Source organism: Pogonomyrmex barbatus, unplaced genomic scaffold (genome assembly GCF_055798465.1).
Source record: "Pogonomyrmex barbatus isolate J1 unplaced genomic scaffold, ASM5579846v1 scaffold3, whole genome shotgun sequence".
Lineage (NCBI taxonomy): Eukaryota > Metazoa > Arthropoda > Insecta > Hymenoptera > Formicidae > Pogonomyrmex > Pogonomyrmex barbatus.
In genome coordinates this window covers 2,257,869-2,274,685 of record NW_028297127.1, presented here as the reverse complement: position 1 = coordinate 2,274,685, position 16,817 = coordinate 2,257,869, and the positions used below count along the sequence as shown (strand labels likewise).

General features: G+C 39.9%; 3 protein-coding genes across 5 annotated transcripts; 2 read left to right on the top strand and 1 right to left on the bottom strand.

Moving 5' to 3' along the window:
* The first annotated feature begins 176 nt into the window (after positions 1-176).
* Positions 177-6,588, top strand: PIP4K (phosphatidylinositol 5-phosphate 4-kinase). 3 transcript variants are annotated; one of them, XM_089079096.1, is made up of 10 exons: positions 177-315; positions 385-926; positions 1,453-1,550; positions 2,057-2,167; positions 2,381-2,578; positions 3,276-3,414; positions 3,475-3,774; positions 3,931-4,106; positions 4,195-4,349; positions 4,423-6,588. In XM_089079096.1, exons 2-10 carry the CDS (start codon positions 789-791, stop codon positions 4,608-4,610), a joined length of 1,503 nt encoding a protein of 500 aa, XP_088935222.1. In that variant the 5' UTR covers positions 177-315; positions 385-788; the 3' UTR covers positions 4,611-6,588. The 3 variants fall into 3 exon arrangements, with proteins under 3 accessions (XP_088935222.1, XP_011635874.1, XP_011635876.1); XM_011637572.3 differs by having other exon boundaries at positions 287-926; XM_011637574.3 differs by lacking the exon at positions 2,381-2,578 and having other exon boundaries at positions 300-926.
* LOC105426374 (uncharacterized) lies at positions 6,579-11,068 on the bottom strand. Its single transcript, XM_011637577.2, has 9 exons — positions 10,842-11,068; positions 9,582-9,698; positions 9,123-9,247; positions 8,967-9,049; positions 8,445-8,549; positions 8,212-8,358; positions 7,495-8,088; positions 7,169-7,408; positions 6,579-7,112 (listed from the first exon to the last, which is right to left on the bottom strand). Exons 1-9 carry the CDS (start codon positions 11,066-11,068, stop codon positions 6,978-6,980), a joined length of 1,773 nt encoding a protein of 590 aa, XP_011635879.2. The 3' UTR covers positions 6,579-6,977.
* Positions 10,963-16,449, top strand: LOC105426375 (sodium-dependent nutrient amino acid transporter 1-like). Its single transcript, XM_011637579.2, has 10 exons — positions 10,963-11,153; positions 11,713-11,820; positions 13,086-13,338; positions 13,511-13,733; positions 13,907-14,281; positions 14,893-15,259; positions 15,335-15,434; positions 15,530-15,706; positions 15,939-16,033; positions 16,123-16,449. The coding sequence occupies exons 1-10, from the start codon at positions 11,142-11,144 to the stop codon at positions 16,228-16,230; spliced, it is 1,818 nt and encodes a 605-aa protein (XP_011635881.2). The 5' UTR covers positions 10,963-11,141; the 3' UTR covers positions 16,231-16,449.
* The last annotated feature ends 368 nt before the right edge of the window (positions 16,450-16,817 follow it).

The following is a 16,817-nucleotide window of genomic DNA, read 5'->3' as shown; positions in this document are numbered from 1 at the left end:
CGTCGTCTAAAGCGACGATTCGAATCAATTCGATGACGATGCTCGTGCAACGATGAATCTCGCAGGGACGAAAAATCGAGCGCCGAAAAACGCGCGCGTCGTCACAACTCTCCCTCCTCCCCTAGATATTCGCGTTCGCCATTTTTAAAAGGGGCTCGACGATCGACAGCGCGATCCGGACTACGCCATTGAGGCAGCGGCAGAGGGGATATCGACAGATCGACCGAGCGGGACGCGACGTGCGGTGGGATCGTCGTGTTCAGCAGGGTGGTCGGAGGAAACGGAGGGGACCAAAGTGCGCGGCAGCACGGCGAGGTAACGCGAGAGAGGTGGTGGGTTCGTGCGTGCGACGTTCGTTCGCTCCTCCGTCCGTTGTGATTTCAGTGATTCGTCGTCGAGGTGGTATCGCGAGCATCCCCGGAATCTCCGAGGAGATTCATGGGCGTGTGCCATCGTCCCACGGTCACCTCATAAGACATCCGATCTCGTCCCCGTCGTTCACTTCGGCTTGATCCCCTGGTGCTTGGCGCAGCGCGGCGCGGTGTTATTTCGCGCGCGACTCCCGTTCACCAATGAGGAAGAATTACGATGTAAACTAGGCGGGGGACTGGCAGAAGATATCCCCTCACGATTATCTCAAACATCTCCATCCTACCGTCCTCGTGAGTCGAGGATCGCGGTCGCCTCTGCAGGGTGAGAGAGGCGCGCGAGGACCCCCTTCGGGTGTCTCGCCTCGACGACGTCGTTGTTGTTGTGTGTCATCTACGTAGCACGAGACAAGCGCAAGGATGTCGGGCGTGCCGCAGGTGTCCAGTGGACTCAGCAAGCTAAAGAAGAAGCACTTCCGGGTGAAGCACCAGAAGGTTAAGCTATTTCGCGCGAACGAACCGCTGCTCAGCGTGTTTATGTGGGGCGTCAATCATACGGTAAGAGCCGTGCGGTCGCTCCGGCCCCTCTCCGTCCCTTTCCCCCGTTGTCGCGCACTCCCTTCCCAGTACGGCCTCAACGTGGTGTTTTGACGTTTCTTGCCGTCCGCAGCGATGACGACGACGACGACGGCGGTTACGACGGCTACGACGAGCGTGCGTCGTACGTCATCGTTGCTTTTCTATTTTCATTATGAGCACGCAACCGCGTATCCGTCGCGGACCGTTGCGTCACCGTCCGTCAAACGGAACAACGTAATATGCGTTGGATGTCGCGACATCGCTCTTGATTTGCCCGGCACCTCTTAACTAATGTCGACTCCTCTTTAATTCTGTCAATGTATATTAAACACTTGGCAAGCACGTATCTTGCCTCTCTCTCGCACTTATCGCTCCTTGGTATTTTTTCGATCGTTGTTTCCTTCAACACGGTCGAACTTGATTGCTGAAACTTGATTGCTTTAATTAATTAAGTCCGATCTCTCACGAGATAAATCTATGACTCCTTATTTTTGCTGCATTGCAGATAAACGAACTTAGTCACGTTAACATTCCAGTAATGCTCTTGCCAGATGATTTCAGAGCTTACAGCAAATTGAAGGTGGATAATCATCTTTTCAACAAGTAAGTTTGCCTTTTTTTTCTCTTTTATCAAATCGTTGAATGACTATGTATAATATTGATTTCCTTGCGTCTTGAATCATGTTTTGCTAATGATGAACATATATGTTTATACTGTTTCTAAATATACTCAAGCAACTGCACGTGTAATAATCATAGAAATATATTCAGACAATATATTGCCTATTCTATATATATACATATATATATGTACACACACACACACACACACACACACACACACACACACACACACACACAAACATACATACATATATAGAATAGGATATATATATATATATATATATATATATATATATATATATATATATATATATATGATACACACATAAAACTGCTCAGTGTCGAGCCAATATGTTGTCAACCATTCTGTTCTTAATTTGTCTACATTGATACATAAAGCCACAATATTTTTGTGGCTTGTATTTCCAATATTGCACAGGAACATATTTTATATATATAATCCGTTTCTTCTTTTTTTTTTACAGAGAGAATATGCCCTCCCACTTTAAAATCAAAGAATATTGTCCGTTAGTCTTTAGGAATCTGCGAGAAAGATTTGGAATAGATGATTTGGATTACAAAGAGTCGATGACAAGGTAATATCTCTAAGCTTGATTGCTCTCGTTAAATCTTGATGTATTCGATATAATTCTATGTAAAATATGCGGCACTGTCTACTCTTTGTAAAAGTAGAGATAGATCTATACTCGCTTATGCGGTCGCTCGACGACGTCGTACGTCGCGAGTGAAGTAGGGATGTACGGAGGCTACTGTGATCGCTTTGTAATGTAAGGATTTTGATGTGGTAGATGTCGGGTGTTTAATCCCTCGCGAGCAAAGCAGCGTACGGATTTGATCGAAGGAATAGGCGGAAGGACTCATCAATTGGTACAGCGCTCCGCTACCGCCCCGTCGTTTACCTTTCCCTCTCCCACATCTGCCTCCTCGCGCAATTCTATTCTAAACAAACCGTTGCGTACCTGCAGTTTTAAACCGAAACGCCTGAGGTTAGCGAAACTTGATTTTGCCATGCTGTGCGTTTTCGTCGTTTCTAACAAAGGTTTTAAAGGCCTACCTGAGAAGCGAAAATCCGTGTGACTAAGCATAATAATTTGATTAATCTTAATGACCGCTTAATCCAACGCGGTAGTTTTAAAACACTACGGAAACTATCATTAAAAAAGCTTTTCCGATTTGAAGCATGGTGAGAGAATGTTTCACTCGGATCATTATCATTAAAGTCGCTCGCTGAGATAACAAAGATAATTAACAAGTCAAATGCTTTATATCGACGGCAATGATGCCAGTCACGATAGTGGTAATCATCCTATTGATCATAATAATATATAGTCAGGCAAACGTTAAGGACAATGAAAAACAGCTTAATATGCTAATTTTGATTATTCGTTATTGTCAATTAATAATTCTCAATTAATGTCAATTAATATTAAGTTTTTCCCATTAACGTAATTAATTACGACCAAATCGCCTCGCTCACCAAGTATTCGGCTAAATTCGAAATACCCACCAATTATCTAATATACCGCTCTTGACAGTGATTCATCATTCGTATTTGCCAAGATCACGCTCCCATATTACTCCGTGCCAGCGGTCATTCGAATTAAACCATCGTTTGAATCTTCTTTGCGCACGCATGCGGAATACAATTTGCATATTTTCTTTCTTTTTTTTTTTTTCTTGCAGATCGCAGCCAGTGCTCGAAGATTCATCTGGGAAGAGTGGCGCAAAGTTTTATCAATCTTACGACAAGCTGTTCATAATTAAAACTCTCACGAGCGAGGAAGTAGAGAGGATGCATTCTTTCTTGAAGCACTACCATCCTGTAAGTACAATCGAAAAAGAATAAGAAGAGTCTGAATCTGTACGAACGTCGTGTTTGCAGTACATCGTCGAACGACACGGAAAGACTCTGTTACCGCAATATCTGGGAATGTATCGGTTAACTGTCGACGGCGTCGAGCATTACGTAGTCGCTATAAGGAATGTATTTTCGAATCATCTGACGACGCACAAGAAATTTGACTTGAAAGGCTCGACGGTTGACCGGGAGGCGTCAGACAAGGAAAAGGAGAAAGATCTCCCTACCTACAAGGATAACGATTTCGTTAAGGAGGGCATGAAAATCTACATCGGGGAAGAAGCCAAAACCAAGCTAATAGAAACGTTAACGGCCGATGTAGATGTGAGTATTTATATAAGAGTGAAAACTTTGGTCATGATATTTTATCTTGGGAGTTATTTTGAGAGTTATCTGAAATTATTTATCGTGATAAAAATTTTCTTTGAATTTTGTGAAGGACTTCAATGTGCTCGAGATATAATCTATCTGTTTCCATAGTTTTTGACAAGATTACACTTGATGGATTACTCTCTGTTGCTCGGCCTGCACGATTGCGCGCGCGCCGAGCAAGAGAGCAGAGAGCGCGCGGAAAGGGAGGACGACGAGGACAATCATGAGGAAGAAGATGACAGCGAGTCCGGTAGCGGATTGGAGTCCCGAGGTCCGGTGACAGAGTAAGCGAGCGTTTTTCCTCTTTCCTCGTTGGAGCGAAAGCTAGTTGAATTTGACTTTTCTGCATCGATAACTCGTTTGCGCTTGCAGCCGTATGTGGGGTTGGAGCGGTGTCGGTCATGCGATCACCAACATGGCAACGCCCCCCGAGTCACCGCATGCCGCGTTAATGCGTGATACCAGTCTACAGTATGAGGACGCGATAATACCCGAGCTAGATATTTATGCTATTCCTAGTAAAGAAGGTACTTTCCCCAAATAGCTTCAAGTGTTTATACGCAAAAGTAATTACGCTCATCACGTGTAATCTTTTCCTAGGTGCTCCCACGAAGGAGATTTATTTTCTGGCCATAATAGATGTGCTGACGCATTATGGCGTACGTAAGCAAGCGGCGAAAGCGGCAAAGACCGTCAAGTATGGTGCTAACGTCGATGGTATATCCACCTGTGATCCAGAACAATACGGCAAACGTTTCATAGAGTTCATGAGCAAAGCCATAGAGTAAAGAGTATTATTAATCGTTGTGCATAAAATGACGAAGTTACGACGATATTATCGCTTACTACTGTGTATTGTCGGAATGAAATCGAATTGATTGCAATTCGCACGAGAGTGGGAGAGAGTCCCGAAGATTGAGTCATCGCGGTCTCACAGTTTGGTTTACTTCTCGGCATCGGTTATCTTCTTAATAGCTTTCACTCGCGTTCATACACGACGAAGCGCGTAACGTTTCGCGAGCTCTTTTAAATGACCGCGTCTCTCGCCGATATCTGTCTATATCGGTGTTGTTTTTATTATATATTTTACGCGCGGCTGGCAAGAGATTTTTTTATTCTTAATTATCATTTGTCGCAATTACGTTGCTTCTCGTTCAGTCCATTTCCATGCCAGTTGCGAAGAAGCGTGCGATCGAGTTTCTCGAATTTGTCGCTTGAAATTTCTTTTTCTTCGTGATAGAACGTTCAATCGCACATAGTGTTACACATACACAGTTGCAATCGCGCGAGAATTTTCGTAAAGCGAAAATACGGCGCCTCCTCTTTTCTCTATCACCAGGTTTTTTTCTTCTCACCTCGAAGAACGAAAGTAATAGCAATCAGCGATCTTGCAAGTGATCTTGCATCGTTCGATGAATCATTTGCGATGAATAATTAATGGCATTGAAAAATATCAATTGAATAGATAGTACTATCTATGGATTGAGATAAAAAGCTCCAGATCGCACAAATTTTTATCTACTGATATCAGTCACCGTAATATTTAAAAATATATTAGCAGTTTGTTTTATTTTTTTATTGATGAACTAATAATGAACGTGAGTCATATTACATGTTATGGAAAGATATCAAACTTAATGTATTTCTGTTTCAGTAAAATTCTTCTAAATATCTCTTGACGTAAAGTATGGCGCTCGCCAAGTATAGGATTGCCTGATGTGCGTCTAATTGTTTTCATATAAGATGTAATTTCAGTAGCTCGGTGAAACTACGCCTGCTGTTTTGCTAAAATTTCAATTGATATACTGATGCACACAATGTGCACAATTCCGAGAGGAATGTACAATACACAAAAAAATACACATACACTTCACATATACGTGTATATATGCATATACAAATCACTACGAAATAAAATACATTAAATGTAAATGTTTATGCTTAGTTCGGTTCGGTTACGTTTCGATTTTGGGAATCGACGTCTCAGTTACTTCGCGGAAAATATCTTTGGGTAACGCGATCCATTTAATATTATTATACACGATATATATCTCTTTGATATTTGCCACGACAATTGAGAATCAGCAATTTGTTACCACAGCTTTCATTTCACAAAAAGAACACTCGGAATAAGACACATCGTCCTTCCGAAAGTAAGCACTTGCAAACTTCTGCACCATAATATCGTTTATCGACGGTGGGTTATGAGTCTCCAGCTTTGTTAATGTTGTAAATTTAGTAAAAAAAACGTTCGACGATAGTTGAACTGTAACTGTCGAGCAATTTGTATTACAATGAAGGAACAGGAGAATGTACACCACATTGCGTAAGACAATATCTTTAAATATCTGATACACTTTTATATATATGTATGTATAATTTGTTAGAGAGCCGATGATAATATAACTAACTACTTTATTGATTAATATATTCATCTAGTCTCGATACATCGTATAATTTTATATATTTATCGTCTAATTGCGCGCGCCGGGACTAACGGGTGTGATAGACGAAAGGAGGAGGGAATGCCCGTCGCTGCGTATTTGTTACGGGACTTACTAGATCTCGAAAGTACGATCCGGTTTCCGTGTGATTCGTCAATCGTATAAGTACGATTAAAATTTGCGAGATCCTTCGAGCGCGATACCGTTCTCTAATAAATGAGGAATTACATCCATCCGTTAGCATGCGTCCTCGTGTGTGGCAACGATAAAAAAATCTTTGTTCACATTCAAATAAATTGAGATTCATCGGTATGCAAAGTCATTTGTGCAGCTTTATTATATGTGTAAGATAATGTTGCATTCTTTTTTTTCTTTCTGATTTAGCTCACCATCTTGACATATACAGAGTCCGTCTTCCAGCTTATACATTATGACGTATAAATACCTTGGAATCGACGCGCGTCAGAAGTTACACAACGACACGCAAAAATACGAAAAATAAATTATTATTTTTAATTTCTAATATACATGAGATTATTTACAAAACTGTGTCGTCTGCGTTGAATTTCAAGGTATCTATACGAAAGACAAGAAACTAAAATGGCACTCTCTCTGTTAAATAAATAACGATAAATAAACGAGAAAAAGTATTCTGTGACTTTTACAAGTTATATCTTACATGAAGATTTTTATAAGCGATTTACATAAGATTTACGTATCTATTGGACGATTGTTCACTTTTGTCCTTCCGTTACATTTTGCAGCAGTTGGAGATACCTGCTTTAGGCATTCTATATCATTAAATACAATCTGCGCTCCTCCACCGCAAGTCGGTAATACGTCAGCCTGCAATATGCAAGAATAATAACATGTTTTCTGAGCTATGATGTAATGAAGTTTACCTTGTACAACTTGGTCTCAAGTTCGCCGTCCACGTCCTGTTCCTGCGAGAAAAGGCAGTACCTGGAGGATTTGGCCGCAAAGTCTTTCGGATTTGTCAACTTTCGAATGGTTCGTTTATGAGGCTGCGTTTGTGGTTGCAAGATCGTGCCAGTCGGAACGATTCCGATGGGACGATGATCTATCCATCTATCTGCATTCTGTGATCGCCGATATCTCGGATTCACCACTGGGATTTTATCCTGTATCATTATACAGGAAGAACTTGGTATACACAGACAAAAAAACGCAACAATCGAAGGATTCTCTTACTTGGAATTACACCTACTTTCTTCGCTATTTTTGTATCCGATTTGGTTTTGATAGTAATTGTGGTATTGAGTGACGTAATTGCAGACGACGATAGAGAATCAACGGACGTCGTCGAATTTAGTTTCTCCGAGACTTTAGTTTTTGAGTCTGAAGTCGCAGAATGTTCTTTGATTGTCATCAGATCTGGTTCTTTCACGGGTTTTTCTTGGACATCATTGGAATTGATTTTCGCGCATAAAGGCGATGTCTGGCGGATTTGGTCACGTGAAATCTTGGAAATGTGAGAACCGATAGGCATTGCTGAGGAAGGTTTGTCTTTCATTGTCGACGGGCCAGGTTGCTCTGTAGTCTTTTTTGGGATATCATTGGAATTGGTCCCTGCGCGAGAACATGTTTGATGGATTTGGTGCCAGCAAGAGTTTTTAGAAACTTGAGGATTGATGGATGTGGAAGGTTTATCTTTGGGTGTTGTCAAAATCGTTTCTTCCGTGGCTTCTATTCTCGTACTCGAAGCGATTGGTAGGTTGACATTATCGGAGGTATCTTCACGAGTTGAAGTCAATATTTGTTTTACTATTCTTAATTTATCATCTTTTTCTTTAATGTAGCTCTAAAAGCGATTCAGTAGACTTTAATGTTCTTGCCAAAAATTAAATTATCGAAAGAGATAATATTCTGAAATACTTTAAAAAATATATATTAACATTTTGTCATAGTAAATTCTAAAGTGTACCATCAATCGTTCATGTTGTTCGCGCAGTTTCGTCTCTAATTCCTGAGTCATTCTATCGGTTTCTGCTTGTATCTTAATATTGCATCTCTGCATTAGTCTTTCCTTTTCTAATATATGTTGTTGTATCTGTCTGTCTTTATCCTTCAACTATACAGAAATTATATTAAAATATAAGAGAAGACGATAGCAGTTGGCAAAAATGATTGACTCATGAATGTTGCTGGCACACTTACTTCCTGTTGCATATTCCTCATAGCATCACATGCACTGTTCAATTTGTACAGCAAGCCATCGATGTTGTTTTGCAGTTTGCAGACACGACTCTCCAATATGCGGATCTGGAAAATTTATCACCGTAACACATTAACGAATATTGTACAGAGTGAAATATCTGTTAAGATTCAAACACAATGGGGAAATATAGTAAAGAAAATTATTTTCAATCAATCAAAAAAATATTTTGGTATTCCTTGCTTGTGCATTAAAACATGGATCCCTACTGAAATTTAATTCTTTATTCCTAATTATCTACTTTTAATTTATTATGTACTTTAAGCTGTATTTATGATGCTAAAAATCGATCCATGATGTCGAATGAAGGAAAAATTGATCAATTGTAGCGATGCAATTGGCAGAAACAGACATTGCTATTGATTTGTTTTCTCCATCTAAGGTTTTGGATCAATTTCTAGCATTATGGCCACAAGGCTTCATTCATTTCCTTTTTCGATCTAGATCTTTATCAAGAATTTCACCTTCTTTTTTTGTTCAGCGTTGCAACATTTTAAGGATGCGTTCTCATGCTCTATCTCCATTAGCATATTTCTGAAATGATTCTCTGAAAAAATTATGTCAACATTAAGACTGCAGAACATAGATTACACTGGACGATACATTGAGATTATCCATACGTTTCTCGTGTACGTCCTCCTGCAGCAGATCTCTGTATTGACTACGCGTCTCTAAGAATTGTATAAGATTCATGACCGCATTCTCATCCTGCGGATCGTTCGTCTCAAAAAAGGAATCACCCAGACTGCAAAAAAAAAAGATTGCAATGTAATCATATAAACAAGACACAAGTATCAGGATATCTATTTCTAAATTAACTAACGCGGCCATTATTATGAAAGTCGGCGATCAAAGTGAATCCTCCGCAATAACTTTGCCACCTCGCAACTTGTCAACTTCAAAACAGAGAGGAGACAGAAAAAGCACATCACATCGTATCACGTTACATCGGTCAGGCACCGTCGTGCGGCAAAACATTTGAAATTTAGCGCACGTCGCGCCAATCGAGTGTAACAAGCCGCCTCGAGAGTCCGCGTTATCACGATTGATAAGAAATTTGGTCGCGCGACCTAACTTACCGACCGAATGTCTGCCCCAATCGAATTCCAAGATGGCGGCATTGTTCGCTCGAGATTCTGTCGGGCGCGTCGGGACGGGATTTGAACGGCCACCATTTTCCATCTGATCCAGTAAGGCTAAGGAAAAATGAAAGAATTATGTGAATTTCCGCTTTTATCTCAGACACGCGAACGTATTATCTTAAAGCTGTTGTATAAATAAACTCAAGGTTACTTAAAGAAACTGCTTGGAAAATGAAAAGCCATCTGCACGGCATTAGCGTACCGCGTATGTATGCGCGCCGCGCTCCGCGTTTCTTTCTTCTTTTCTTTTTTCCTCTCTTTCCGCGCCGGGTTGCATAATCCTCATAACAATCGCCTTCCGCCATCGCGTCATAAAACATTGTTTGAGATATTCGCCAACATCTGTGCGCCAACACCTGTTATCTTATTGATATTCAGCATCGCTATTTCACGTAATCCCCTTTATTCCGTGCAACGCCGTTTTATGACACGCGGGGAGTCCCACAGTCTCTCTCTCTCTCTCTCGGCAGACCCGGTTTCCCGAGTATATCTACGTGCGTTACGTATTTACAGAAAACGGGAAAAATACCGCGTGAGGCGTTGCGTCAGGCCCGCCTGAAAGACGACCTACAAAACGCGCGTTACGAAAATTTCCAGAGTTTCATTTACGATTTTACATGCCCGCCCATATCTGACTCTTCAAATGTTTTCCACGAGGTTTAAAGCTCTAGATACAATTTTATGATTCAAATCCTCCGGTAAAATTCCTTAAACGTGTGATTCCGAGTCGTCTGAGACTCGGGCCTGGCGACTGCCCGAGCGGAAGAATGCCGACCGATTTTATTAAATTCACAATCAACCTCGCGCGAACTAACGCACTCGCGACCAATCGATCTCCCATCGAACGTCCTCGCGCGCGAGCGCGAGATTGTAAGGATAATTTAATCCTCGGCGCGTACGCGATTATTTTCACAGCTCGGGGCCATCGTAGATCCCGAATTCTCGTCTGAATGACGCGAATTCTCGGGCAATGAATCATTATCGTCCGAGCGAGGAGAGGCGCACGAAGCGTTTTCGCGTTGTCCTCCTCCGGGGATTTTCCTCTAGTCTTTTCAGTAAAATCGCGCGGGTCGCGCGAGAACGCTGCGCTTTTGAGATACCCTCGCGCGATCCCGCCGCCGTTCACTTAATAGCCTCCTCCGTCTCGCTGTCATTATCTCGCGTTGACTGATCTGAATTTCCATCACATAAACTTACGTCATCGGACAGGTTTCCCGATCGTTCGCGGGTTCCGGTGGACTGCGTTTTTCATCCTCGAAGCCTGCGCTCGCCTGCGCGCAGAATCCGCGAGTGATTGATCGCTGACTGATAACGCTCTGCCCCTTGCGGAACGGACCCGCGCGATTTCGCCACTGCCTCCCGGCTTCAGTTTTGCAAAACGTACTGGACGAGGAGGAAATAAAAAAAACCGCACCGAGCTCCATCCGGAGGTAGCGAGCCAATGCGAATTGAGAGCGAGCGTGGAGGATACGAATCGTCGCGGGATTGGCGACACAAATGGGACGAAAGGTATGCGAGGGCTGGAGAGGAGCAAACGTAAGAATGAAGGGGGGAGTAAATAAAGCAGCACTTAAATTTATTTATTATTTTTTTTAATTGTATCCAATTGTTTCACCTAGTCGTAAATTAAGCTGCTGCAATGAATCAGCGAAAACTATCGCAATTAATTAATGTCAATTTCCTTCGTAGATTTACACGATTATCAATTCCGACGATTCCTGGAATTAATAATAAATAAAGTATAGTCTATCTTCCTATTAGAGTCAATTCTATTAATTGATTTTTAATATACGGCGTTTATCCAGCCTTTCGTTTCCAAAAAAATATTCTTCTGAATTCGTCTACGATAAAAATTTCCAGCTTTCTTAGACAACACAAAGTCCAAATTCAGGACATCCTAAAGATATTTTTATTAAAAATATCTTTAAGATCTTTTATGTTCCAATTTTAGACTTTGCATTTTTTGGATTTATATATTTTTCGCTGGAAAAAAAGAAGAAATTTAAAAAAATTGGATGATCGATTTATTTTGTCGATATTCTAATATTTAATCTAACGATTGTTTCAGGCGTCATATGCGGTCTCGAGCGGCGTGATAAATCGCGCCTTTGTCGTAGACGAGCCGATAAATTGGAATGGCGTCGAAATTAATGGACCTACTCAGGAAACTAACGCGGTAATTATCCTCCACATGAAAATAACAAATCTGCAAACGTAACTCTTTGCTAAAACGCAAGACCAGAAGAAACTTCCAGATAATTTTATATAGATAATACAAGGTAACTTTCGATTAATTAATGTATAAAGTCGAGAATATGTATGACAGCAGAATGGAAAACGAGAAATACTCGGCAAGATCTTTAACGTCTAAATAATTTCCTTATTTTTAAATTTATATATATATATATATAATTTAAATTTATATATATATTTAAATTTATATATATATATATATATATATATATATACATATATAAATTTCAAAAAATAAAAAAGAATTTCAATTAAAAATTTATTTTCCATTTTTAAGGATCTACTGACGCTAACATTCTAACATTGACAGTACCGTGAAAATTTAATAAATTGTTTTTATTTATTATCTGAACACATATCTAAAACCTGAAATCGATTCTCTAATTGATTCACGAGTTATTTAAGTTTTAATTTTGTATGAATTCTTATAGAATAGCATATTTCCATTTCTTATATCAATGAAATTATAAAAAAGCCAATATTCTGAACATTGCCAATATTTACTCATAACTTTGTTTGTGAGTAAATAAAGTACTGAGCAATGTTTCTAAAAAAAATTCATTCACTAACTCGTTATCAAGATATTAATGATAAAGCAACGCAAAATTCTGAAAATGAATTATAACATTTGTTTACATACCTTATGTATTTTTAAATATTATATATTTTAAGTATCATTCGATATTTAATATACATTAAACATTATTAATATATGTTTTTTCGTTTCCTACAGTTGATTACAGGTAAAATTCCCAAAATTTTTTGCCAGCGATTATAAAAATTGCAAAATACACAAATATATTCAATTGTAATGCCAAATATCATATTAACTACCATTATTTAAGTCCTTTACACAATACAAGCACATATGGCGCATATATTAACATATATTAACTTATAAAAACATAGAATTATCAATTTCAAATTTAACTTTTATTTAGAACTATATAACCAGAATATCTTTAAGCGTTTTAACTTGGCGAGTTAAAAAAGGACATGGTCTCTTTGCTTTGGATAATTTTGCAGAAAGAAAAAAAATATTCCTGCGAAACGTGCATTTCGAGAAACAAATCTCTTTGTTTGCTACTGTAAAATATTTTATTGAGTAAAGCACGTTCGTTCTCCTTGTGCTATAAATTATCAGAGATTTGCATATGTATTTCTTTTTCTCGTTCGCTTTTCGTGCAGCCGAAGCCGGAACGTCAGCAATGGGGAAGCGACAGAGAGTTCCTGCTGTCCTGCATCGCCATGTCGGTCGGCCTTGGAAATATATGGCGATTCCCGTTCACGGCCTACGAGAATGGCGGCGGTGCCTTCCTGATACCGTACATCATCGTCCTGATCGTCATAGGAAAGCCGTTTTATCTGCTGGAGATGATTCTGGGACAGTTCTCCAGCCAGTCAGCCGTAAAAATCTGGGATCTCGCGCCGGCATTCCGAGGTGCGCGTGTACTCGGTACATTCACTACGCTCATCACCGGCGTGATTTCTTTCACAATTAACTCTCGCTCACACTTTGATCTTATTACATTCCTCTGTAGCACACGCAGAAGAATTGATGTAATTGCAAATAATTACAAGAATATAGCACAAGAACAAAATTAAAATTGTAGGCGTCGGCATCGCGCAATGTATGACGCTGCTGGCACTAGCGTCTTATTACTGTTCGCTGATGGCGTTGACTCTCTTCTACCTCGTCGCCAGCTTCCAGACGGAACTGCCGTGGGGAAGATGCCGGGAAGAATGGGGCGAGTTCTGCGTAGACTCTCTACCGGGCAATCACAGCGCTAGAACCGAGAACACGAGTTACACCAGTTCCGCCGAGCTATATTTCTAGTAAATCATATAGTATGAACGATAATAAATCCCTCGACATTTTTTTTGCTAAAAAAAGAGTTAACTCCAAATTACCTAAAAAAAAAATCTCATTAAAAAATATCCAGGGATTTCGAAATATTTTATATATGCAAGAAGCAAGGCAATAACGAAGCAATTTGTTCCTCGTCTAGCAAGGAGGTATTACGAGAGAAGGACAACATCGACGATGGCATCGGCATACCGGATTGGCGTCTGTCGATCACACTTTTCATCAGCTGGCTAACAGTCTTCCTTGTAGTGATCCGAGGCGTGCGTAGTTCTGGCAAGGCGGCGTACTTCTTGGCGATATTTCCCTACATAGTCCTCGTCGTGCTGCTTGTAAGGGCGGTCACCTTAGATGGATCTACCGCCGGTATCCTGTACTTCATCACCCCAACGTGGGAAAAGTTGATGACACCGATGATCTGGTATCACGCTGTCGCCCAATGTTTCTTCTCGTTGACCGTCTGCTTCGGCGCCGTCGTCATGTTCGCCTCGCACAACAAGTTCGACCATGATGTGTATCGGTTAGTTAAAAAGTGCTATTTGCCTATCGGTCTCAGAATTTACAATTTTTATTATTCCTATTGGTTCCATGCCAACATTTTTGACGCGAGTCATTTAACTGTACTCATTGCTTATGAATGTTTACTCATTCATAGAGTTTACTGTTATCTTTATTCTGGATATTGTATAGTCGTAGACACTTAATTCTGCTTCAGCATTTTGCGATGAATCATCCAGTGCTATTGACTTCTAATTTTTTACATGGGAAGAATAGTTTTACTGAAAATTTGGCCAGAAAATTTTTTTATTGAGTTATCAAATAATTATACAGAATGTTTATATCGATTACTACAAAATTACAATTTTTGCAGTATTATCATTATATCATAATATAATTAAGCCATATAATAATTTCGATGATTCAATAAAATTATTTTCAGATCTGTATCTGACCGAATTTTTAAATACTTCAGCAAAATCATTTTTTTCCATGCTCTCATGCCACATTTCGCATATTTCAATAATGTAAAAAAGGTACGACTGAATAAATATTTATAAGCGGAATGCTCATCGAGGTGAGGCACGTGTCTGACAATTTTCATTGCCTTTAAGTGAATTCTGTGTTTATTAGGGACGCGATGATCGTGACGACTTTGGACACCTTTACCAGTCTGCTAGCCGGTTGCACGATCTTCGCCATTCTGGGCAATCTCAGCCGCGAATTGGGTACCGAGGACGTCGGCGCAGTGGTCCGTGGTGGCATCGGATTGGCGTTTATCTCCTACCCGGAGACAATCGCCAAGTTCACGGTCGCGCCGCAATTTTTCGGCGTCGTGTTCTTCGCAATGCTATTCGTCCTGGGGATCGGTAGCGAGGTCGGCCTCACCTCCGCCATAATTTCCATCGTGCACGATCAGTTCCCGAAGGTCAAGTACTGGCACGTAGCTGCTGGCACTTGCCTCTGCGAGTTTTTAATCGGTCTTATATACGTCACGCCGGTATGCTAATTAGAAGCGATTTACGATCGTTTTTGTAAACCAACGCCGTTATCTTAATTGAACGAGTGTTCACAGGGCGGCCAATTCATGATAACCTTCGTCGATTATTACGTGACCTCGTTTATCGCTTTTCTGCCGGCTGCTTTCGAAATGATCGCCGTCGCTTGGTCGTACGGTACGTTTTTCCTGTCCGAATTACCTTCGCTTCAAATTTATGTCGCCAATTATCCGGTCGTACCAGACGAGATTGAGAACCGAGATCCATTTTAGGACTGGGTAACTTCTTGAACGACATCGAGTTCATGCTGAAGAGACGCCTATCGATGTTCTGGCGGCTCTGCTGGAGCGTCCTTACTCCTGGAATTATCCTTGTGATCTTCCTGTATACATTCGCCAATCTCGAACTTCTGAAATACAATAAGAATTTCTACCCGAATTCAGCTTACGGTGAGTCATTAAAACTTAATAAGTTCTAAATGTTTGGAAAATTTTCTAATTATTTTTTTTACGAAAATTCGAAGATTATGTCATTTTTTAATTTTCATATTACTTTATCATAATGTCTTTTGTATTATCACACATATTTTCTTCTTAATTACTCAGACTAAATTTATAAACAATAATACATACCGTCATAATAATAATAATTTTATAAATTAATCTTGTATCTCTTCCACAGTTGTAGGTTGGATTCTCTTTTCCATTGCTGTTTTCCAAATACCTTTGTGGATTGCCATTGCGATATTCAAGAAAAGACATCTTCCTTTCCAGAAAGTATGCAAGAAAGTCAATGCTCTTATTAAATTATATCTATTTGACTATAATATTATCTATTATAAAATAATGCTACTTATCTCTTTTAGATGATTAGGCAAGCATTCCAGCCATCGAAATCTTGGGGTCCGAGCAACGCGGAAGATCGTAGAAAATGGTTGGCCTTCCGAGATCAGCGTGATGCGGAAGAAGAATGATATCACGGTATATAAATCAACAGTTCAAGGTCCGTCCTGACTTTCAAAAGATGACGTTTCAAGATTTCGATGATGAGGTCAACCGAAGTTAAATGGCTTCATAGCAGAATTACAAGCGGCACATTCATCGTTTTGCAATTAACGAAACTCATCATTATAATTAATGACATATATGTCATTACAATGTTACATGGCACTAAGTATAATGATGGTAATGAGCATTTTCGCAATTCATTTGTCCTTGCTAACTGTACGTCTGTTATTTCTAAGCTTCATAGAAAATGGAACCGTGTGAATGAAAATGGAACCATGACTTCACGATTATAGCTTGTATGCAATACTGGCGTTGAAGCACTGCGCGTTGTATCTTAAATACAAAGCGCGATTTAAAAAAAAAATTTTAATGCGTTAAATAGCTTACGAGCAGCAAAAAAAAATACAGTACAGTTCTATATGTAATTATTAACAGTCGATAAATTATGAGATATTTGGATTCTAAATTCGCGAAACATTTGAGATATTTCGTTACGCAAGCATATATGCAAATAGAATAAATATGTGTGCCTATCATTGCCTCCTTCTCTTGT